This window comes from Babylonia areolata, chromosome 19 (genome assembly GCF_041734735.1).
Source record: "Babylonia areolata isolate BAREFJ2019XMU chromosome 19, ASM4173473v1, whole genome shotgun sequence".
Lineage (NCBI taxonomy): Eukaryota > Metazoa > Mollusca > Gastropoda > Neogastropoda > Buccinidae > Babylonia > Babylonia areolata.
Window position 1 is genome coordinate 21368377 of NC_134894.1, and position 25274 is coordinate 21393650.

The following is a 25274-nucleotide window of genomic DNA, read 5'->3' on the forward strand; positions in this document are numbered from 1 at the left end:
CTGACCTCACACCACTAAGGTTCAACACTTAAATCAGTTTCAGTTTCTCAAGGAGGCGTCACTGTGTTAGGACAAATCCATATACGATACATTACATCTGCTAAGCTGACTTGCACAGTAAGCCAACAGGCTTAGTCAGGCCTTGAAGGAAAATGTAATGAGGTTCAACAGTCATGGGGTTTCAAAACTGATAAACAATGACCAGACTGCAAGAAAACCAAATGGTCAACTGGCAGAATCTTAATCTGTCTAAATCACCTTGTAGTGAATGGACAATAAACCAACAAGCAGAAGAAACTGGCAGAAGTTCTGGTAGTTTTGATCCATGACTGTTATCAATGGACAAGACTAGTATGGAATAACTGGCCGAGCCACAAAACTGAAATCTTATATTCCATAAATCCTGACTAATGTACAACACAGTTGTGAGATGTTATACACTGCAAGTCCAACCAATAGACCATTCAAGTGAGAGATTCTATATACCATAAACCTGCTAACATATCACTGGACTGAGGTATTTTATACACCATGTTTCCTACAAACGTACCTGAAGTTTGTCATCCGAAATGCAAATAACATACCACATGACTGAGATTTTTATAAATCCTAAATCCTACTGACATACAACTGAGATTTTAAAAATCATAAATCCTACAAACATGCTAAAAGACTGAGGATTTCATACATCCCTAGATCCATGGACAAGGCTTTACAAAAAAAGAAATGGTTCAGATGCAAGAAGAAAGATAAATATACTGACAGAAACCAATCATGACACAAATCATTCTCTTTCTCAGTTAACTGGCCCTTTTTGTGAACACACACACACACACACACAAACATGTGTGTGCGCGCATGCACACACACACATACACACAAACAAATCATTTTCATTGCACAAGACCAATGGCTGTGATCAACTCATGTCGATCCTACACAGGAAACCAACACTCCACTTGGATTTCCCCCCCCCCCCCCCCCCCTTTCCAAAATCCATCCTTCTTCCAGGCTTGCTCATTCCCTGCCATAATTAATAATTAAATAAAGTAAAATAAATCCCGCTCTATCGAGGGATGCGTAGCTACTTGTAGTGTTTCAGTGCTATACTGACTGAATCCATCACCACCACTGTAACTGTTTAGGTACTTCAGTACAAGTGTACCAGCTGGAACCAGTGTTCAGAGCAAGTGTTGTGTGTGAAGTTTTCAGTTCAAGTGTATCTACTGTGAGTCATGTTCAGTGCAGGTGCACTGTGCTTGGACTACAAGTGAACTTTGTGAACGCTGTTGGCCATGTGGTAAGGGTACACAGAATGATTATGAACACAGTACCAATACTGGGGGTGGGGAACGAGTTCTCAGACTATGAACTCTGTATAATAAACAACTGAAGACACACATAGTGAAGGTTTCTACATTATGAGCACTATGTTCGTCACCAAGATCCTGCAGCATGGGTCCATGAACCATGAGCAGTGTGACAATGGTGGAGATGTACAATACAGATCCACATATGACTGAAGAGAGAGCTAATCAAGGAAGAGGGTCCATGGATTACTTGTCACCTGTGTCGACACTGAAACGAGCAGACAAGGTGTGGGAGGGTCCATCCTGGTGCCAGGAATGTCTGCAGCACCAGCTCTCCCCAACAGTGATACAGTTTGTGATCATCACCGCTACAACGACAGCAGCGTGGTAGAAAGCTCGAGTCGAGTTTGACAACCTTTTGGCAAAAAGTCATTTCGGCCTTGTTGAGGGCTTGGGTCTTGGTAAGTTGAAGGTTGTAGATGTTCGAGGGGGGCATTGGAAGGAGGTGGGAGTGGGGTGGGTGGGTTGTGGTCATCTGTCCAGGTGGAAGGTTGGTCTGGCATTCTGAGTGGAAGCCCAGAGCTCGGAGGTGCTATTGTAGTAGTGGTGATGTGATGTGCACCACTACGGGAATGTTGCTGATGTGACGGCAAAAAAACAGAAGAGAAGGATTAAGCAAAGGATGACTGTTGCCGTAGCAACGACACGGGCACACAGGGGGAGAGGTCAGCAGGGTGGGGGGGAAGGGACGTGGGGGAATCATCGCTCAGCTCATTCCTTCCCCACAAGGATGTGGAAGCTGGGTGCAGCCAGCAGCGAGCGTTTCTTCTGTACCGGGGTGGACACGGTGGTGTGGGCAGAGCTGTTGTAACAGGACACCTGCTGGTAGGTGGTCAGCGTTGTCTGCTCCACGTGGCCCAGGTATGTGTAGTTGGCCACCAGCCTGCACACACACACACATATATACCTTACATATACACACACGTATATGCCTTACATTCCCACACATATACATACACACACATATACACACACATACAAACTCATATATATATGTATACACATGCACACACATGGGAGGGGGTTTTTTGTTTGTTTGTTTGTTTTGTTTTTCTTTCAAATTTCACCCACATTTTTACCCTCATTTGCCCAGTTTCCCCAAACCCTCCATTCATCCACATCTCCCACCCCTTCTAACCGATAATACTCAGATGTATTCATAAATACTTTTACAAAATGTCTTCAATCACCGATATGTGTGACGGGACATTAAACAAAAATTCCTTCCTTCCATGCACACACATATGACACATAGACACAAACATATAAGCACACACACATATGCAAACACATGCACACATGCAAGATACACACACATACAGAGATGAGATGCCAATCCCTGTCAAGTGTCTGTAGGAACAATCAGGAAATTTGGTAGGAACATTCTGAATTCGGCAGGAACACTCGGACTCCGAGCCACATCAGCAATCCTCCAAGCAGAGACGCTGTTTGACCGAGATGCAACTTGATTCAGCCATGTACTCTCTTGTTCGGGCAAACGGTTCAGCTGATTGGTCCACTCAATGCTGTTTCAAAGTAAACATGCAAGCAATTAGCTGAGCATCATCACGTGAGACCAAGTTTAACTCACTCAGTACGGCCAGTCCTCTCTTGTCCTCTACACAGACCCCTCGGATGTCCAGTGGGTGTCTGAATGACCCAACCTTTAGCTTCCATCGTCAGAATTGTGGTATTCTTTGTCAACATTCACGTCTTCAGTATAAGAGCCTTCCGCTTGCAATATTTTGATGATGGTAATTGGGGTGAAACGCTGTTAACGTCGTCTCTTTCGCCCTTCGTATGGAGAGAGTTAATAGTGACTGCCCTGGCCTTGTGACTGATAGGTCTGGAGCATCTTGGCAATGTTATGACAGGAAAGCATGTGACCATGCTATGTAGTCCAAAATGAACTCCTCGTAACAATTTTGATATTCGCAGAACAAACGCGGAACAAACTGCGATCTGGTGTAACAAAATATGGTGAAATCGTAACGGTTGGCATCACTGCACATATACATGCATGCACACGCACAACACACACAGATACACAGACATGTGTGTGCATGCACACACACACACACACATAACTACTTCTACTACTATACTGCTCAAAACATTTGCATTTCATTTCCTAGTATTGTGATTGATTATCTCAGTCACATACCCAATACACTTCTGAACATCATGTACATACTTGTGTTAAAACAAAGTGTGAAGACTGACACAGGAAAACAACAAGAAAGATCAAATCCATCAAGAAAACAACCAAAAAAAACCCAACCACCACCACAAAAAGAAGATGAAAACCCTGACCCGACAGACAGGGAACAGTGCACTCACTCAAAAGTGATGGGCAGATTGTGGACCCAGGGACGGTGGTCCTCGCAGAACGACCTGAAAACACATTGAAGCACAAGTGTCACCAACATCATGCAATGTTCAACACACTGTTTCATTACTTCCAGGACAGGACGGCAGTGAAGGGTGAAATAACTTGGAAATTTGGGAGTCTGATATCAGCAAGACATGTGTTCTCAATGCGTTTTGATCCCTTTAAAAAAAAAAGAAGAAAAAATCTCCTTTCGTTTACTATATCTTTCTTTTGCTTTTATCCCTCTGACTGGTGTGGGCTAGATGCACAAAATTCATGTTCCTTGCTCATCTGTTATTCTTGTTGATAAAGGATTTGTCTTGTCAAGTTGTCTTGTCTTGTCTTGTCAGTGACGCATAATATGAGGTGAAGCACCATCCCTCCACTCCCTCCCTCCACCCCCTCAAAAAAAAAAGAAAAAAAAAGAAAATAAAAATAAAAAGGATAAAACAGAAAGGTCCACAAAATCCACACACTTGCTTGGAATAAAAATACTCAAAAAGACTAGACTTATCAGGTCCCCAGGTCAGCTGGAATGTACTGTATGAATTACTGGTTTTAAGTACCGAATATTTATAAGAAATTAACTAAGATGCTCCTCCTAAATTTTGAAATCATTTCAACTGCATCATTACTGAAACAATGACTTATTGTAAATGTAAATTTCACACACACACACAAACACACACACACACTCTCTCTGTCTTTCTCAATCAGATGTTTACTGTACATAAAATAACCCCCCAAGTGTGGGCAAATTTCATATCTATTCATGCGTATGAACAACACACACACACACACACACAACACACACATATACCATACACACACACACACACACAACACACACATATACCATACACACACCACACACACACCATACACACACACACACACACACACACCCCAATCCGACACCCACACACAATACATGCTCACACGCAGTATCAAATATCTGCTGGAAAAACTGTTCACTACAAAACTACACCATCCATGCAAGGCCAGCTTGAAAAGCACACGCAAGCTGTCACCCCAATCTGTGACACAGGACAATTATACCTCCTGTGGAGAGCAACATAATGTGAATCTGGCTCTCTTTCTCTTGACAAATGGAGACAAAAATCTGTAAAAAAACCCAACCCAAAAACCCCCAAAAAAACCCTGTGGGTAGTGAAATATGGCTCACTGTCACAAAAAGTGCCCATGATTCTGACCATACAAAGACTGATCAGTGGAAATGACAGTGAAGGTATAATCAAGACCTAAGACAAGTTAGGAGAATCTTGCAGCAGAAAAATACTGCAGAGATTGGCAGATATGCTATGGACAGTATATTAACATTTGGACAAACTTCAAAAGGGTCACAGAAGGTCCAGAGAAGAAGAAGAAACATCTTGAGTGGGACTGGCAAAAAAAAAAAAGGCAGCAGTAGTAGAAGAACTAACAATACTAATGAAACAGAAACTTTCAGTTTCAGTTTCTCAAGCAGGTGTCACTGCATTCAGACAATTCCATATACACCACACCACGTCCACTAGGCAGATGCCTGACCAGCAGCATAACTCAACATGCTTAGACAGGCCATGAGTGCATGCATATTCATGCACCTATCAGAGTGGACTTCTTATGCAGAATTTTGCCAGAGGACAACTCTCTCACTGTCATGGGTTCTTTTTCAGTGAGCCAAGCGCATGCTTCTCACGGGACCTCGGTTTATCATCTCTTCTGAATGCCTAGACACTCAGTTTAAATTTTCAGTCAAACTCAAGAGAAAGGGCGAGAGCAGGGTTAGAAACCCAGACCCTCACAGACTCTCTGTATTGGCAGGTGAGCGTATGAACAATTCTGCCACCTTCCTCCTGACAGCAATAACAGTGATGAAAGGACAAACAGGGAGGGCTGTGGACGGTGTGTCAGTGGTAGCAGGTCACTGTTCTTCTTGCAGCACTCAGGTGTGCTGCCACTGTACCATCACCGTTCTTCTTCACTGTCTCTGTCGGCGGCAGCTGTACCCAACCGGTGTGACGCAGAATTTGCATCATCATCATAAATTTTTTACCACCTCATGATCACAAAAATAAAAATGAAAATAAACATTATTTCCATTCTATTTCCATTCACTGCTTCGCACCACTTACAACGGAAACATTTCACATGACAGACTGCCTGTTCAAAGAGTGCAGGTGCAGATTTAAAGTATGGGACAACGCTTTTCATCATCAACAAATGAGGAACATAGTGACAGGTGGTGGAGAGAAAGGTGAAATAAAGAGAGAAAGTGAGAGAGAGAGATAGACTGACAGACAGATACAGAGAAATGAGACAGACAGAGAAACAGAGAGAGAGATATAGAGAGGGAGAGATGAAGATGATTACAGTCAAAAGTGATGTTTTATTAAAAAAAACAACCACCCAATCTTTCTCGTGTTTAACATCCATGTAAAAAAGGGGGCAGATTCAATTCAGATTTGTTGTTCAAATTTCAATTGCATTATCTATAGAGTAAACTTTCGCATATGCCAGTCCCAAGCCCGAATGCAGTAATTGAAGGGTTGGATGAGGGGCTGGTGACCCCTTTGTGTAAAAAAACAAAACAATTACTGTTACAAAGACGCCAACAATGTCAACGAAAAAAAATCATCTGGGTACTGGGAGAGGTCAGATCTCCATCTGGAGGTTGCATGATGCCGGGCAGTGAAAAATCCAGATTCTGGAAACTGCCAGGCCAATGACCATCATCTTACCTACAGACTCATAACATCCAATGGGGTCTGACTCCAGTTATGATGCTATTTCCATTACCGGCTGAAGGAAAAGTCAGTAAAGCTCAATGAAGGGTTACCCCGTTATGAAGGCAGTTCAGCCACAACTACAGTTTGATAAGTTGACCCATCACTTTGGCAATGATCTAGATAATCAACAGCCACAAAGACTTACACCAGGACAACCCACAGAACACTGAACAATCTGATGGAACATGAAAAGCTGACCGGCGTTGATTTCTAAGTTCAGTTTATGTTTGTCATCTGAATTTCATTAGCACCACCCAACCCCCTCCCCACCATCAACACCAACCCCCCCACCCCTATACCCCCTGTCCTCTCATGACTACCTGGTCCTCCCGTGAATTTAAGAAAAGAACTGATTAAAAACATGCATCTCTTTCTCTCTGTCTCTCTATGTGTCTGTCACTGACTGTCCTCTCTCTTCCCCCCCCCCTCTCTCTTCCTCCCTCTCTCTCTCTGAGTCTCTCTTTGTCTCTCTCTCTCTCAACAATGAATTTTAGAAAAAAAAGAAAAAAAAAAAAGATAACTAATCAACTGTCAAATTCAAGACGACTCTATATATATGGTCATCATGTGTGCGCGTGGATGCTGTGTGTTTGTCTGTGTCTGCATCTCTGTGTGAAATAAAAAAAAAAAATCATATTTCATTTGTTTACAATTGTGAACAAAAAAAGAAAAAAAGGCTTACACCAGGAATCCCCAGTCGTTGGTCTTGGACAGCACAAAGTTCATGACGATGCCGTACTGCAGACTGGACCGAATAGGGACCTCCACTGAGGACGTGTTGACTGCTTTGGACATCATGCGTTCATCGTACATGGCCGTCATCTGCGACCCCACGATCTCCACTGGCACAAAGTTGCTGTTGGTGAAGTTGTAGAAGTTCTGGGAACAACAAGGAGTTGGAAACAGTGTCATAAAAACAAAGTTCTTGCACTCATTTTTCTTTAAATACATGTTGGCATCTATTTGAATATTTGAAATAACTTTCTTTGTATGTCTAAAGCTGAGAGAGATAGTAACATAGTTTGATCTGTTTTATAAGAATCAGCAATAATTCTGCACCATTGAAGAATGAAGGTTCACTCCTTCATTCACCCTCACGCCCCACTCCTCTTTCCCACACCCTGTCCCTCCCAAAGAATCAGCAATAAATCTGCACCACTGGACTTGGAGAATGAAGATTCACTCATTTGTTCTGCCTCACACTCCACTCCTCTTTCCCGCACTCTGTCACTCCCCCTTCTACTGTCTCACACACACCCATCTGAAGTCCATCATACTTTCTGTCTCACAGAACTTTCCATCCACCTCCTTCTTTGGCCCAGCTTCTATGCCCAGATGCCTGATACACCTAGTTCTGATGGCATCTTGCATTGCCTCTAACATCCAAGTTTGGCCTCCAATGTACTGGTTTTGTGTTTGTTGTCTTGGGTTTTTTTCAAATGCATTTGTCTCCAATGCACCACTCTCCATTATATTTATCTCCAAAGTCCCACTGTCCTGATGTATTTGTCTAGTGCACATGTCTCCTCTGTCCCATGTATTTGTATCCAATGTCACATTTATGCATTTGTCTCCAATATTCTAATGTATTTGTCAACATTCTGAAGTATTTCTCTCCAATGTGCAATATATTTTGTGTGTGTGTGTGTGTGTGTGTGTGTGTGTGTGTGTGTGTGTGTGTGTGTGTTTCTTCAATGTGTTTTTTGCTAGTGTCATAATGCATTTGTCACAATTGTCCTAATGTGTTAGTCTCCAATATGCTTTGTCTTAAGTGTTCTATATGCATTTGCCTCCAATGTCCTAATGAATCTGTTACTAATGTCCTAATGCAGTTGTCACCAGTGTCCTTATGTATTTGTCTCCAGCATCCTAATTTTTTTATTGCTAATGTATATGCATTTGTAATCACTGTCCTGATGTGTTTGTCTCCAATATCCTACATGCATTTGTCTTCATTTGTTGTCCTAATGCATTTATCAACAATGTCCCAATACTGTGAGTTTGCCTTCAACAATTCTAATTAGTCACTGCTGATGGCCTAATGAATTTCCCTCCAATATCCTCACAATGTCACCAATATATTTATGTTTGTTTTCCATTTACCCCTCTAAAGCTGTCCCAATGTATTTGTCTCCAACATCCTAATTATTTGTTGCTAATGTCTAAATGCATTTGTCACCAATGTCCTGATATGTTTGTCTCCAATACCCTACATGAATTTGTCTTCAGACGTTCAAGGTCCTTGATATCCTGGTTTTATGTTTGTTTCCCATTTACCCCTCTGAAGCCCAAGACACTGTATCCCACAGCGCCTAGTTATCCCTTTGAGGTGCAATGCTGCCTACCATGACTGTAAAGTTGACAAACATGGCGGAAACGTTCAGGTCAAGGAAGATGGGCTGCAGCAATGGACGAGTGCTGGAAATGACAACGTCCCTGGGGAACAGGAAAAACATACACGTCCCCGCAGTCCCCACGCACAGGAAGACTGCGATGGCCACGTACAGCCACCTGAAAGACACACGGCATGATGTAACTCAGATATATATATGCACACACACACACACACACACACCCACACACATGCACACAACACAAACACACACACACGCCACACAACCAAACACACACACAGGCTTCTGTTTTGTTGTCAGTATATTTACAATAGCCATGTAAAGCCTCTGGTAGTGCCATGGATTAATCTGTCAGACAATGGACTTGTGATCCAGTGTTCATCAGTGATCAGGGTTCAAGGCCTTGCTTCAACATGGTATTGTGTCCTTTATATCAGTTTTCCTCACCCCAGCTAGGTCTAAACTGAGTACCCGACCAGTTGGGGAAGGTTAAAATGATGGAAAGATAGAGCATTGGACCCAGCCTTCCAGTGCTATGCCCTATAAACAGTGGATATGAATTCGTCGCTCCAGCAGGCATAATAGGCTTCAACCTTTTAACCCTTGTAATTACAATAACCATTTGCTGCCCCAGCTATGGAAATGACAGCCCTCACAGATCTAACCTTCTGCACACTTCTGGTGCTGCTAACTGCTATAGAATCGTGCTGCATGTCCACACCCATACAGGGCAGACTCCAGAGGAATGCACAGCAAACCACACATGACTCTGCCCCCGACTCCAAGAGGTGACAACAGACAAGAGCTATTAAGGATTCCCACAGATTTGACCATACGAAACTGTGTATTTTTTTCCATTCCAGACTGCACACACCAAACACTAAGCTAAATGAATAATAATTAAAAAAAAAAAAAAAAAAAAAAAAATCGTCTGCTACACACACCCCTGATGAAAGTTTGAATGGCTGAGAGCTCTGTATTACTGATGTTCAATTTTTGTCACTTTTCTGTTCTCTTCATTTGTTTAGTGTGGAATGAGAGTGACTCTATGCAGAGTTGATGAAGACTATTTCTCAGTCTTATTACTTTTGGTGTTTGATAGTGTGTGGTGCTGTGGTGGTGATGGCAAGGTGTGTTCAATGGCTAATGTTTTGACGGAATATTTCAAGTCTGTGGTTTGTCTTTTAGAAATTATCTCTTTTACAGCAAGCTAGCATTGCTACAATGCTATGGGGTTTGGTGGTGGTGGTTCTTTTTTTTGTTGTTGTTGTTGTTGCTTTAATCTTTTCAGTACAGTACCTGGGGGCGGGGGGGGGATCAAGCCACCGTGTTGTATCACTTGCTTTGTGTTGTCATGGTTTGTGTACGCAATGGACTCTGCTGTGTGGACTGAGATACTGTGTGAGTGACAAGTCTGTGGATGCGTAATTAGTTTCCAGTCGGATGAATAAAGATGTGCTGTTCCGCATTCCGTTCAGCATTACACAGCGCCTTGACTCCTCGGAGACAAGAACAGCTACATACTATCGCCCCACGACTCTGGCCTTGAGCAGAGGTAACTGACATATGTGTCAGTCACCTGCAGGGGATCTCCCCTGTCTGTTTGTGGCTTCGGTGTGTCAGCAGATGGTGTGTGACAGACACCCTCTAATAGTCCGCTGCTCCCCCAAGTACTGTACACAGGACTCCCAGTACCATGGGGATAATAGCTGATCACTATCAGGACTACACGTAACCGCACCCTCACCCCCCTCCAACCCTCTCTCTTTCACTCTCTCAATGAATGCAGGTATATCTATTGGTCCAGACTGTAGACAACAGGACTTGATTTACACCAACCTGTGACATTCATTATATGTATACAGTCAACTCTCCATCCCCGCACACCCCACCACTCAGCCTTTTCCCTGCCCTAACATTCGTCCCCATCTGCCACCACTGAATCATCTACCATTACTGATCGTTAAAAAGTAAAAAAGAATAATAATAAAAATAATAAAAACAACAATAACAGCCATGATGATGATGATGATGATGATGATAATCTTTAGATAAGTCAGAATGATGATGATGATAGTGTTGGTGATGGTGATGATAATGATGATGATGATGACGAATTCATACTTGCAAAGTTGCACTGTGCAGTATCACTTATAAAAGGTTCAAAGTGTTTCCAAAAACATATATACATGTATACAGTGCAAGATGAAACACAAGCACATAAATTAAACCAACCAACCAAACAACAATCTTTCTCTTTCAAAGCACACACACACACACACACACACACACACACACACACACACACACACACACACTAAGATGACCCTAATCACATTCTCAGACATATGCTATTTCACTAGGATTGGGGAGCTCCCAGTAGTTGGAAAAAAATGAAGCCACTACTGATGTACCATCTCCTGATTTGGATGGAGACATCTGTAAAGACTTTGGTGAAAGCTAGGATACTGGATAGGCTTGACAAAAGTTCACCATAATCTAAAGCACTGCAGACATGAGAGCTTGATTTGTTTTTCTTGTATGTCAACGGAGGTTTTCAAGAAATTTTGAAAAAGTAAAAAAAAAATGATGCCAATTTTTCTAATGTGATGTAGTGTATGTGCAAGCAGAAATGATCATCGCCGAAGAGCAGGCCGGCTTCAGAGCAGGGAGAAGCACAACAGAACAAATCTTCAACCTGCGCTTGCTGTGCGAGAAATATCTCCAGCACCAAAGAGACCTCTACCACGTCTTCATTGACTTCAAGAAGGCGTTTGACAGGGTATGGCACGCTGCTTTATGGGCCACCATGCACAAATTCAACATCAGTGAAGACATCATCCAAGCCATACAGAACCTATACGAAAGAGCAACCAGTGCAGTCCTCTTCAATGGTAGCACGGGTAACTGGTTTAGAACCACGGTCGGAGTCAGACAGGGCTGTCTACTCTCTCCCACTCTCTTCAACCTCTTTCTTGAAAGGATCATGACTGACGCCCTGGAAGATCATGCGGGAACTGTCAACATTGGAGGCAGAGTCATCACCAACCTGCGCTTTGCCGATGACATTGATGGCCTGGCAGGAGAAGAGAAAGAACTCGAAGAACTCGTGCACAAACTTGACAAGACATCATCAGCCTACGGCATGGAGATCAGTGCCGAGAAGACCAAGGTTATGACCAACAACAGCCAAGGCGTAACGTCCAACTTGCACGTAAACGGTGAAAAAATGGAAGAAGTCTCCTCCTTCAAATACTTGGGTGCCATTGTGTCAGACGAGGGTTCGAAACCAGAGGTCCTGTCCAGAATCGCGCAGACTACTGCCGCACTGAGTCGATTGAAGACTATATGGAAGGACAAAAAGATCTCCCTCTCGTCCAAAATCAGACTAATGCGCTCCCTCATCTTCTCAATATTTCTATACGCTTGCGAATCCTGGACCCTCACTGCAGAACTCCAGAGAAGAATCCAGGCCCTGGAAATGAGATGCTTCCGCAAGATCCTGAACATTACATACAAAGACCACATCACAAATGAGGAAGTGAAAAGAAGAGTCCAAAACGCCATTGGCCCATTCAAAGACCTGCTAACCACAGTGAAGGAACGCAAGCTCCGCTGGTATGGACACGTCACACGATCAGACGGCCTAGCCAAGACCATCCTGCAGGGTACCGTACAAGGAAGGAGGAAGAGAGGCAGACAGAGAAAGCGGTGGGAGGACAACATCAAAGAGTGGACGGGCCTGCCATTTGCCACAACTCAAAGGGCCGCTGAGGACCGAGGCAGGTGGCGCGAGCTGACCAGGCAGTCATCCATGGTGCCCCAACGACCCACCCACGGGTCAAGGGATAGATGATGATGAAGATGATGATTCACACACTGTAGAAATGGAATTGATAAAAAATATTTCTGAAAAAAAAAGAAGAAAAGCTATTGATGTTAACGTCTGCAGTCTAAAGGTGAGAAATCACCAGAAGACACACTGTTGCAGAACTGTTGGCTGAAAAAAGACCATTTGCAGGAATCTCTGGTTCTGACTATAGTATAGCTTAACTAAGATCTATAGAAGCTATGGAATAAAGCCTTCCACAGTGCCTTCCACACTGGAGTTGTGCTTACAGAAAGCACACTGTTCTTTGGCCAGGGGGACCACACCCACACTTTCTCAGAAACACACCCACCATACACAATGACCATCAAAAATACAATAGCACAATTGATTAAATGTATACACAGGTTCACATGGATACATCCGCACAAGTACACACACACATGTGCATCCACACACAGACACAGACACGGACGCACGCAGAGAGGCACAAACACACACACACAAACACACACACACACAGAGACACAAACACACACACACATATCTTACAAATAAATACAGAGCAATAAGATAAAAAGCATACACACATGCTTCAAGTCAAATCAACAGAGGAACAGAATAAAAAATAATTTAAAAAAAAATCCCCTTCAAAACACTCACGTTCTTCGTGGCTTCAGACGTTTGTCCTTCATGGGAATCAGAGCCACCAGTTCACTTTCCTGCTCTGAAATCACATCACACACATGACATCACTTTCCTGCTCTGAAATCACATCACACACATGACATCACTTTCCTGCTCTGAAATCACATCACACACATGACATCACTTTCCTGCTCTGAAATCACATCATACACAGGATATCACTTTCCTGCTCAGAAATCACATCACACACATGACATCACTTTCCTGCTCTGAAATCACATCACACACATGACATCACTTGTATGCAGTAGAATGAAGTAGACTTCAGTAGACTTGAAGTAGTCTTCAATGTTGTCTTTTCACTCTCTATCATACTAAAAGAATAGTGCATGCGCGTATCGATGTGTGTGTGCACGTGCATGCATACATGTACGCATGCGTGCATGTGTGTTGTAGTTTGTGTATGTGAGTCCTACCACATGGCTGTACAACACATATATATTTCAATGTACAGCTCTCCATTTGTTGTGAGGTGACAGTGACAACGGCAAAGGTGACGTGTCTGTAAAAAGCAATACAGCTGTTTCACGCAGTATCACTCTCTGAAGATCTACATGAATCACAGCTACAGCGGTATCTTCAATTGTTTTCCAGCCATGGCCCAACAGGCTTCTCTCTCTTAAAAGTTCAAGCTTCACTGACTACTGTATACAGTGTACCCATCCCCTCTTCTGTTAAAAAAAACAACTTACTATCATCACCTGTCAGGACTCCATAAATTCAGTCACTGTTGCAATCTGAAAAGTGCACCCTACAGAGGATGCAACAAAGGATCCAATCCAAACAACACTGAAACAGGTTCTGAATCTGAGGAGCAACAAAGTATCCAATTAACAATGCACTGAAAGAAGTTCTGAGGAACAACAAAATAAACCAAAGTATATTGAAACAAGTTCTGAGAAACAACAAAGTATACTGAAAGAAGTTCTGAAGTTAGACTGCACTCAGCGACCTTATATTTGATCTTGATTCATCAATCTTTGCCAGCATGTTCTTGTGGTTGTGTTATTATTATTATTATTACTATTATTATTATTCTTATCCTTACTTCTCTCTGTGCGTGCGTGCGTGCGTGTGTGTGTGTGTGGTTGGTTTTGTCTTCATCTTATTCTTTCTATCACAGTTTGTGAACTTTCTATAGTTACTAGTGTTTGTTTGTGTGTGTTTCATAATGTAAAAATTGAATAAAAAATGTTTGAAAAAAAAGAAAAGAAAAAAAGAATCCAATCAACAGAACACTGAAAGAGACCTGTTCAAGTTTCAGCTTCAAAAAGGCATCAAAGCACATGGACTGATCCATATATGTCACACTACATCTGGTTTTTAAAAAAGCAACAACAACAACAACAACAACAACAAGAAAAAAAAAAGAAGTAGATGCCTGACATATACATAATAAACCCTAAGCGCTGGTTAGGCCTTGAGAGCCTACCTTGCTTTAAACCATAACAAAAAAAAATGAACTAAAATAATTACGAAGGTGAACATAAACCACATTGAATCGAACATCGGTGAGACTGAAGTGTTGCTGCTCAGTGTGATTGACAGTGTTTATTGTGATCAACAATGTTGTCATACATGTATGGCGTTTGTTGTGACAGATGGCACCATGTGGTGGTCAGAATTTAGTTTGTGGACGCCGATAAGGTGCACACAGCCTTGTATAAGATGCAGGAGTCAGATTTGAGAATAAAAAAAAAAAGTAAAGCCTTAGTTATACTAGGCCAAAAATAATGGTAAACAAAATAAACAAAAAATTAAATACATGCACACACACACAGCAAGATGCAAACAGATGCATGCACACACACACACACACACAGCACACACACAAACAAACCATCCCCTCCTGTCCCCCACTAACCTCTGGGCACTCTGCCAAGACCTCGACATGTCGGACATGGCACGCTGTCCTTCAGCAGTTCCTCATAGCCCTCCTCCCCACCCCCGCTCCCCCGACCGTTCATCACAGGTGTGGATCGCCCTGAGGAGGAGGGGAAGAGGTGGGTGGTGCTGCCGGAGCTCTCCCTGGATACATCCTTGTTGCAGGACCCCGTGGAACTCGTCGACCCATAGTCCCCGCCCAATGCCATCTCCACTGACTTGCCTGGCTTGTCTACAGCTGATGGAACACACACACGCACATGAATATATATATATATATATATATGGAGTTTTGGCGTAGTGGTAACGTATCTGCCAAGGAAGCACAGAGAATATAAGCACACTGGTTCGAACCCCATGGTCGCCAATATTCTCTCTCCCTCCACTAGACCTTGTATATCAAATATCTATGTATCTATCTATATATACATAATATGTATGTAAGTATGTATACATGTATAAATAGTGGAGTGATGGCCTAGAGGAAACGCGTCTGCCTAGGAAGCAAGAGAATCTGAGTGCGCTGGTTCGAATAGTGGCTCAGCCGCCAATATTTTCTCCCTCTCCACCAGACCTTGAGTGGTGGTCTGGACGCTAGTCATTCGGATGAGATGATGAACTGAGGTCCGGTGTGCAGCATGCATTTAGCGCACGTAAAAGAACCCACGGCAACAAAAGGGTTGGTCCTAGCAAAATTCTGTAGAAAAATCCACTTCGATAGGAAAAACAAATAAAATTGCACGCAGGAAAAAATACAAAAAAATGAGTAACACTGTAGTGCAGCGATGCGCTCTCCCTGGGGAGAGCAGCCCAAATTTCACACATGGAAATATGTTGTGATAAAAAGAAATACAAATACAAATAGTGGTAATACATCCGCCTAGGAAGCAAGAGAATCTGAGCGCACTGGTTCAAATCCCACGGTCGCCAGTATTCTCTCCCTCTCCACTGGATCTTGAGTGGTGGCCTGGATGCTAGTCATTCGGATGAGATGATAAACTAAAGTCCTGTGGGCAGCATGCACTTAACACACGTAAAAGAAGAACCCATGACAGCAAAAAGGTTGTCTCTGGCCAAATTGTGTAGAAAAATCCACTTCAATAGGATAACAAAATTACAGGCAGAAAAAAACAAAGGGGTGGTGCTCTCAGTGTCGCTATGCACTCTTTCTGGGAGCAGCAACCCAAATTTCACACAGAGAAATCTGTTGTGACTAAAATGTAACACAATACAATACGATATACACACCTCAGTGGTGTGTATCATATCAAGTGAAGAGTACTGCCGCTGTATCAAATCACACCACGCACCCGATGTTCAGTCACTGTTGTGGATAAGTTTCTTAGCTTCAGTTTCAAGGAAGTGTCAAAGCATGCGGACTGATCCCTACATGCTGTGCCTACTCTGTGTTAAGAAAAAAAACCCCAACAAAATGAACCCCCAACTGACATAACACAAACCCTACAAGCTAGTCTGGCCTTGAGAGCATACCCAATGTTTGTGTAACACACACACACACACACACACACACACACACAATAACACATACATGAACACACACCTATGTATATATATAACATTTTATATTCATATATAATACAAATGAACAAATGTATGTCTGTTATATGTATGCTATGCATCTCACAGACACATAAAACAACACACCCACCCACCATACACACCCAGCCACACACACACACACTCTCTCTCTCTCTCACCTCTTGTGGCGTCCATAGCAAGAGAAAACTACCACTGCTATATCAAATCACACCACACACCTGGGGTGGGTTCCACAAGTTTGCTTAGCATAAATAGTTTTCCCAAGAATGTATTAACCCTTTCACCTCCAGTCAGTTTTGAGTGCAAATTAACCTTGTGCAGGACCCACAGAAAAGATGGTGTCTAAGAATAGCTGGGGATTCCCCTGTGAGGTGTAGAAAAAAATGGCAAATCCTACCACTGAAAGTTAAAAGCATCAGGTTAATGCACAAAAGGCTCATCATCTGGTTGCAGTTCAGTGACATGGGTGCTTTACCTAGCTGGTGCCAAAATGCGATCATGGCGGTGAAAGGGTTAAGAGCATACTTAGGAAAATTCTTATCGCTGAGCAAACTTGGCAGTGCAGGACTGCTCATGCAACACAGCTCAGATGTATGTCACTGGCATGGATAAAAACAGACATGATTATCATGTCAGCCAGGTTTCTGATTCCGTTCGTACACAGAAGTCAAGGTAAAGGCTTTGCTGTGCACAGGGAGCCATCCGTGGGAGGGTGGGTGTGGGCTGGGGGGAGGGTTGTGGGTGAGGGGTAGGAAAATTTCAATTGAATTTAATGAATTTTATTTTCTGAGGGTAATTGAGTAACCAAGACATTGTTGTTTTGGGTTGTTTTTTTTCATCCAGCCCTTGAAAGGAAAAAGAAAAAGAAAAAAAAAGAAGATTAAATTCCATCATCAAGTATGTCATGCCATTTGATGATTTATAAGTCATGCCATGTCATTATCTTAAACTATACAGATTTCATCAATCAAGTTGTTAACTGATTTATCAGTCATGCCTCACCATTCTGCCTCTTTACTTGAGTGCTCAGGAAGGACAGCTTTGTAAGTAAACTCTTGCCAAATGTCACAGTTTCAACTTCAGTTTCTCACTGCATTTGGACAAATCCATATACGCTATACTACATCTGCTAGGCAGATGCCTGACCAGCAGCATAACCCAATGTGCTTAGTCATGCCTTAAATGTCTGCGTTTGTGCACCTGTCAAGAGCAGATTTCTTCTACTGAATTTTGCCAGAGGACAACTTTCTTGTTGCCATGGGTTCTTTTTCAGTGCCCGCAGTTAGTGTATTGCAAACGGGACTTTGGTTTATCGTCTTATCTGAACGACAAGACACCCAGTTTGATTAAATTCCAGTCACACTTGGGAGAAAGGGCAAGAGCAGGATTCAAACCCAGACCCTCACAGACTCTCTGTATTGGCAGATGAGTGTCTTAATCATTCTGCCACCTTCCTCCTTTCCTCCATGTGTCATAATCCTGAGTCCGAGTGATACAGGTCCCAACGGACATTACTGGTTCAAATTCTTCCTGAGTGCAGTATTTTCTCTCTTCTGGTACCTTGTCTCTCTCCCCACCCCACCCTACCACACTGCGTGACTGATGAATCATCAAATGGCGTGATGTATCACCTGATGGCAATGGCATGACTTACGACTGATCTATTGTCATGGCACAATTACAACATTTAAATAGCATGGCATTACTAATGAATGATATAATAGTTCAGCAAGATCAGCATGATGGAAGAGATATCTAGAAAAAAAAAAAGGAATAAAATAAGACAGATGACGGAACTGTGCTGATTACTATCAATCATCATTACTATTAATATTATAAACACTCACAACTTGGATGGGGGGCAAAACATATATTATAAGCCTGGAACACTGTGACCCCACTAAACAAATCACATCCAATGCACACAGTAAAAATGTGCATATCAAATACACAGTTACACTATTATGTGCATGAATGGAACATCTGTTCTCTAACCACAGCCTTTGTATTGCATACAACAGCCAGCCTTCGAAAAACAGCAGTGCATGAAGAGTAAATCAATGAAACGTCACACATGCCAGCAGCACATTAAAAGGTAAGTCACCAGCCAAGATAATAACTCGATCATCAAATTATTTCATACAAATTATTGGGAGAATGAGCAATCATGCAAATGTAAAACAGAGAGAGAGGGGAGAGGGGTTCAAATGGGGGAGTGAGAGGGAGAGAGAAAAAGGAGAGAGAAAGACAAGAGACAATCAGAAAGAGAGTGGGGGGGGGGGGGGGGTGGGGGGGGTGGGGGGGGCAGAGCGAGCAAGCAAGAGAGAGCAAGCAAGAAATCGCACAAAGCAGGACAGAGAGAGAGGATTTCTTTGGTATGAACTCAACAAGGAAATCGCACAAAGCAGGACACACAGAGAGAGAGAGACAGACAGACAGAGAGAGACAGAGACAGAGAGAGAGAGAGACAGACAGACAGAGACAGACAGACAGGCAGATACAGAGACAGACTGAGAAACAGAGACAGAAAGAGACTGAGACTTGTGAGAGAGAGACAGTGGGAGACAGAAAGAGAGACAGAGAGAGAACACACACACACACACACCTGACATTTGAAATATTTGTTGTCACTGCCAAGAAGAGTCTTTTGACAAAGGGGCAAGAACAATTTACATGCCTGTTCCTACAGCAACAACAATAATCTATTTCAATATGACATTTGTCAAAATTTAGCAATCAGTTTCAAACCATGAAAATATGAAGAGATGTACACACACACACACACACACACACACACACACACACATATATATACATTTACAACTCTGCCACCGCATACTGGTACAAAAATTATGCTCAAGTACCATACCAAAATTTCAAAGAAATGGAAAAGAATAGGAAGAAGAAAGGAATGATAATAAAATAATAATAATAATAATAATTATAAAAACAGATCAACTCAGCCACCCACACAAGTATGTGATGTCCAGTAACCTCTAGTTTGTCCCCCCAAACACAACACTTTAACGGCCTCCACACTAACCAAAGTTCACTGCCTCATTACTCATTACTGCAATCATGATTAATAACTCTGTCTGTGTCATGTGAGAGAGCAGGGAGAGAGAGCGAGAGAGAGAGAGAGAGAGAGAGAGAGAGAGACAGACAGACAGACAGACAGGCAGACAGACAGACACAGAGAGATTCAGAGCAGGAGAGAGTGAGACACAGAGAGAGAGAGAGAAAGACAGGAAGAGAGACTCTGAGAGACAGAGAGAGAGATTGAGTGGGAGAGAGAGAGAGACAGGCAGACACTGAAACAGACACAACAGACAGGCACTGAGGCAGACAGACAGACACAGAGAGACTCAGAGCAAGAGAGAGAGAGAGACAGAGTGAGACACACATAGAGAGGACAGGAAGAGAGACTCAGAGAGAGAGAGGGAGGGAGGGAGAGAGAGGGAGAGAGGGAGAGAGAGAGAGAGAGAGAGAGAGAGAGAGACTCAAAGGGTAAGAGAGAGAGAGAGAGAGAGAGAGGGCAGGGGTAGGGATAGGGGTGAGGGAGCTTCACTGTCAAGTGGAACCATCACCACAAAGGTTAAAAGTGTTGTCAATCTCAGCTCTGAACTGGGGAGATCAAAGTTCCATTAGTCATAATCACCTTCTGTCCGTCATAGCCACCACATGCTGTGCAATCAAACACTTGGCAAGTGAAGACGGAGGTAAAAACAAGAGGAAAGATAAAGAAAACCTGGCAACATGTGCAAATATACACATGTGCAAATGGCCACTAAAAGAAATGGATTGCATTTTATGGATCACAGCCCATGAAAACAGGACAAGGAGATAAGAGATCTCTATATCATATATGTTTAATATAAATGCAGTGTATACATGAATTATGACAATGTAAACTGAACATGTGTGTAGACTATGACTCACTCTGTGTGTGTGTGTGTTTTATCTTCAGTTTAACGTCTATTCACTGTAAGTGTTTTTAGACGGAAATGAGTCAAGTAGTGGATAAAGGAAAGGGAATGTATGTGAATATTAGTGTAAAAAAGTGTTCATGTTATGTATCAGAGGAAAGGTAGATTATTATAAGAAAACGTCTAAAGAGATTGTGGTGTGTACTGAATGAGATGTCATGGGAGGGAGAATATGTATATGTATATCAACAAGTATGAACCTACAACAATGTAAATATAAATAACAACATTAATGTGTGTGTGTGTGTGTGTGTGTGTGTGCATGTGTGTGTGTGTGTGTGTGTGTGTGTGTGTGTGTGTGTGTGTGTGTGTTTGGATCAAGATAGATATATATCAAAATATAATATATATATCCATTTCATTTATATTTCTACATATAGAGATGTAGATATATACAGATACAGATCTATAGGAAAAACTGTTAAAACCAATAAATCAATCAAACTGAACGACTGTGCTAAAGTAATGAGCATGGATAACAATGGAAAACAGCAGAGGGTGGGGGATGTCATACAAGCATAAAAAACAACCAAAACAAACACCACAGAAGCAAAATAAGTATATATATACATATGTGTGTGTGTGTGTGTGTGTGTGTGTGTGTGTGTGTGTGTGTGTGTGTGTGTGTGTGTGTGTGTTATTAATATTATTGTTATTATCAGTTTCAGTTTCAGTAGCTCAAGGAGGCGTCACTGCATTCGGATAAATCCATATACGCTACACCACATCTGCCAAGCAGATGCCTGACCAGCAGCGTAACCCAACGTGTTTGTTATTATTGTTATTATAAGAATGAAGTAAATCAATAAATAAATACACAAGAAAGTAAGTTCCCCAGAAAGAAAGGGAAAGAAACGAAAGAGAGAAAGTCCTAAAGAAAACAAAGAAAAAAAATAAAGTGGAGAAGTACAGTGGCCAAGCAGTCACCCAACTAGCCAGCGAATTCAGGTCAGGAAAGTACTTGAGGCCCCCACCCCACCCCACCCTCTTTCTCTTCCTTGGTCTGTGTGCTTGTCAAACTTTTCTCTCTTTTTTTTTTTAATTTTAATTTTTTTTTTTTTTTTTTTTTTTTTTTTTTTACATCATATGATGAACCCATGTCCCACAAGCATCATGTACATTATTTATAATAGCCCATGTAAAAGAACCCATGACAAAAAATTTATTCCAGGCAAAATTCTGCACCAAAGAAATCATCTTTGTAACAATGTTAGGTAATCAAATTTACGTACGCATGTACTGTATGCATTCCAAGAAAATACGGATAAAATGCACAGTAGGACTAGGAGAACAGCAAGGGATTTCTCCCTGGCAAAATTCTGCACACACACACACACACAAATCAACATTTGTTACATATATAAACAAATGCACATATCATGTACTCACATGCATAACAAAGAAAAATAAAATAAAGGATGGCTCTGAAACATGGTAACATGCCCTCCCCTTCCCCCCCTCACCCTGCCCCCTCCCACCCTTCACAAGACAAGTGATTCAGTTACCTCCGAGTTCCATCTTCTGTGAACCTGAGAAGCCAACACTTCAGCCAAGTCGGTGGGGCAAGGGAAAAGCAGATGGGGGGATGCTACAACAAAGTTCCTGCTGCTTCTTCCCCACCTAATGTTTTTTTCTTCTTCCTCAATGACTACGACAACAGTGTTTGTTTATCACTCTACACATGTCCAGCAGCATGATACAGTACAGTGCGCAATGCCCTACACTGTCACACAAAGGCACTGCTCCATCACAGCCACCAACTAGTCCCCCACACTCTCTGTCTTCGGGACCATTAACTCAGGCCAGTCCATAGAAACACTGTATGTTATCTGCTGCTGATTCTGATCACTGGTTACCTCATTATTCAGCGTGCTTCGGTTCAGTACAGTGTCCTTCATCCAGCATGAAATAACATACATTCAGAGATACACGCACACAAATTACACACCACACATACAAACACACACACATCGAGCTGCAGGTGACAAATAAAAATAAAGACCTCACAGGACTGAGGAACTAATAACTCACACACTGATTGGACCGAACACTTTGTTACCACAACAGGATGGATTATATCAGCCTGTCAATAGCGTCATACATCAATGCTGATCATGCCATCTTTACTGTTCTGTTTGTTTCCCTTACTGGCCACAGCGAGCCTATGAATTTTTCTCGTTTTTCTTAATGATTATATATATATATATAGAGAGAGAGAGAGAGAGAGAGAGAAAGAGAGAAAGAGAGAGAGAGAGAGAGAGAGAGAGAGACAGACAGACAGACAGACAGACAGACAGAGAGACAGACAGATAGACAGAGAGAGATACAGATATAGATATATATATATAAGGAAAACCAATGAAATATTAACAAAATACTGTGTTAAAAACTGTAATCAAGAAACTATAACCGCTAAAGGGCAAAACACCCATCATGTAAATCACAGATATAACTACTACAAAATAAGAATCAATAATAATAATTGTAAATAATGCAGGTGCACTCTGTCCTTCTACATCTACAACCTTATGTCAAGCAAAATCAAAAACTGAGCTGATGGTTTCTCTGCAATAATAATCACCACCATTACATCAACTTCCAGTGCTAGAATAGAAGTAACTACTTCAAGTAGCACTTCCGCTACTGGCTGAACAACAACGAAAACACAGCTTCATGAAAAAAAAAATGTTTATAATCGGCATGTTGTGGTGAAAATCAAAGATGCTGCAACTGCTCACTTTCAGATGAAATATTTCAACTGAACAAATAACACACCTACCAGTACCACAATAACTGCTGCTATTTCTACTACTACCACTGGCTGAGCCACAACTAAAAAACAACACAACAACAACCCAGTTCCAAGACAAAAAAATGAAAAGAAAAAGTTTGCCATTGGCATGGTGTAGTGAAAATAACAGATCTGTACTGCAACTGCAAGTGAACAACTGCTTCCGTCTTATGAAACACTACAACTAAATAAATAACATACATACACCATCAACTGCTGCAAACTACAATACTACCACTACTACCAATGGCTGAGCAACCAACAAATAAAACCCAGCCTTATGAACAAAAATAATAAGCTCATCACTGGCATGTTGCAGTGAAAATCACAGAGATGCTGTAACTGCAAGTATCCTTTGCCAAACAATGCCCAACACACTCACATGTGTTCAAGGCTTCACATGAGAGGAGCCAGGAACGGTTTGTTCACACAATGACCACACAAAGGGTAACCTCACAGCCTACCATAATGACACCAATAACACAATTCTATGGCTATTTAATATCAGTCATATCACAGAGAGGGGGACACACAGCAAGCCCTGGGTGCTTCAACCATAGCTGCTGGGACTGTGAGCAACTCTGTGCTGTACCATCCACCCCTCACACACACTGCCCCAGGTGACGACACCAGGAGGGCCAAGCCACACCAACTTTCAGCCTTTTTGATTGTAAACACTGCGACTGCTTACAGTTACAGTCAATGTACATCATAGGAAAACTGTCTCCGTGTTATGAGAAAAATATCATCCAGCAGTGGGAAAACTCTCACAACAGGGAACAATCAACTGAAAACTATAGTATAATGCTTGCATATGGACACTCGAACTGAACAATATCATAAAACTGTCTTTTTCACAATGCTGACTGGCAAACTGTTAGTGACATTGTGCAGTAGGAAAAGCCTCAGCACAGTGGGAAAACTGTCACTAACATAACAATGGGAAAACATTTCACTGGATGAAAGGAAATTGTCACAAAGGGAAACTATCTCTGAACAGTGGTAAACTGTCACTAGATCAGTGGATGCTGGGAAATTGTCACTGAACAACAGCAAACTGTCAGTGTATTGTGGAAAACTGTTAGTGCAAATTGGAAAATGAGTTCCTGGATGATCAGAAATTGTCAGTGCCCAGTGGGAAAATGTTTTTGTCCTGTGGGAAAATGTTGCTGTACAGTGCAAAAGGTGTTCCTACTGGAAGAGAAACTGTCAGTGCACAGTGGGAAACTGTCAGTGTGGGAAACTGTCAGTGCACAGTGGGAAACTGTCAGTGCACAGTGTCAGTGCACAGTGGTAAACTGTCAGTGCATGGTGGGAAACTGTCAGTGCAAAGTGTCAGTGCACAGTGGGAAAATGTTGGTGCATGGTGGGAAACTGTCAGTGTGGGAAACTGTCAGTGCACAGTGGGAAAATGTCAGTGCACAGCGGGAAATGTGTTCCTGGAGGACTGGAAATTGTCAGTGCACACTTAGTGCACAGTGGGAAGCTGTCAGCGCACAGTGGGAAAATGTGTTCCTGGGTGATGGGAACATGTCAGCAAATAGTGGGAAAGTGTCAGTGCACACTGCTCTGGGAAAATGTCACTGTATAATGGCAAATTGTCATACAACACATTCCTCATGCTATGAT

General features: G+C 42.2%; 1 protein-coding gene across 1 annotated transcript; it reads right to left on the reverse strand.

Annotated features, from left to right (window-relative positions):
• Nucleotides 1–1151: 1151 nt before the first annotated feature.
• LOC143294120 (transmembrane protein 106B-like) lies at nucleotides 1152–15517 on the reverse strand. Its single transcript, XM_076605552.1, has 6 exons — nucleotides 15289–15517; nucleotides 13380–13443; nucleotides 8879–9044; nucleotides 7216–7412; nucleotides 3711–3764; nucleotides 1152–2253 (listed from the first exon to the last, which is right to left on the reverse strand). Exons 1-6 carry the CDS (start codon nucleotides 15515–15517, stop codon nucleotides 2082–2084), a joined length of 882 nt encoding a protein of 293 aa, XP_076461667.1. The 3' UTR covers nucleotides 1152–2081.
• Nucleotides 15518–25274: the final 9757 nt, after the last annotated feature.

Excerpts from the sequence above, each read along its gene's own strand:
- LOC143294120 (XM_076605552.1), bottom strand. The coding sequence starts at position 15,517 with ATGGCATTGGGCGGGGACTATGGGTCGACGAGTTCCACGGGGTCCTGC. Across the intron at positions 7,413-8,878 it reads TTGTCAACTTTACAGTCATG|AACTTCTACAACTTCACCAA; the intron begins GTAGGCAGCATT and ends TGTTGTTCCCAG. Across the intron at positions 3,765-7,215 it reads AACGACTGGGGATTCCTGGT|GTCGTTCTGCGAGGACCACC; the intron begins GTAAGCCTTTTT and ends ATGTGTTTTCAG.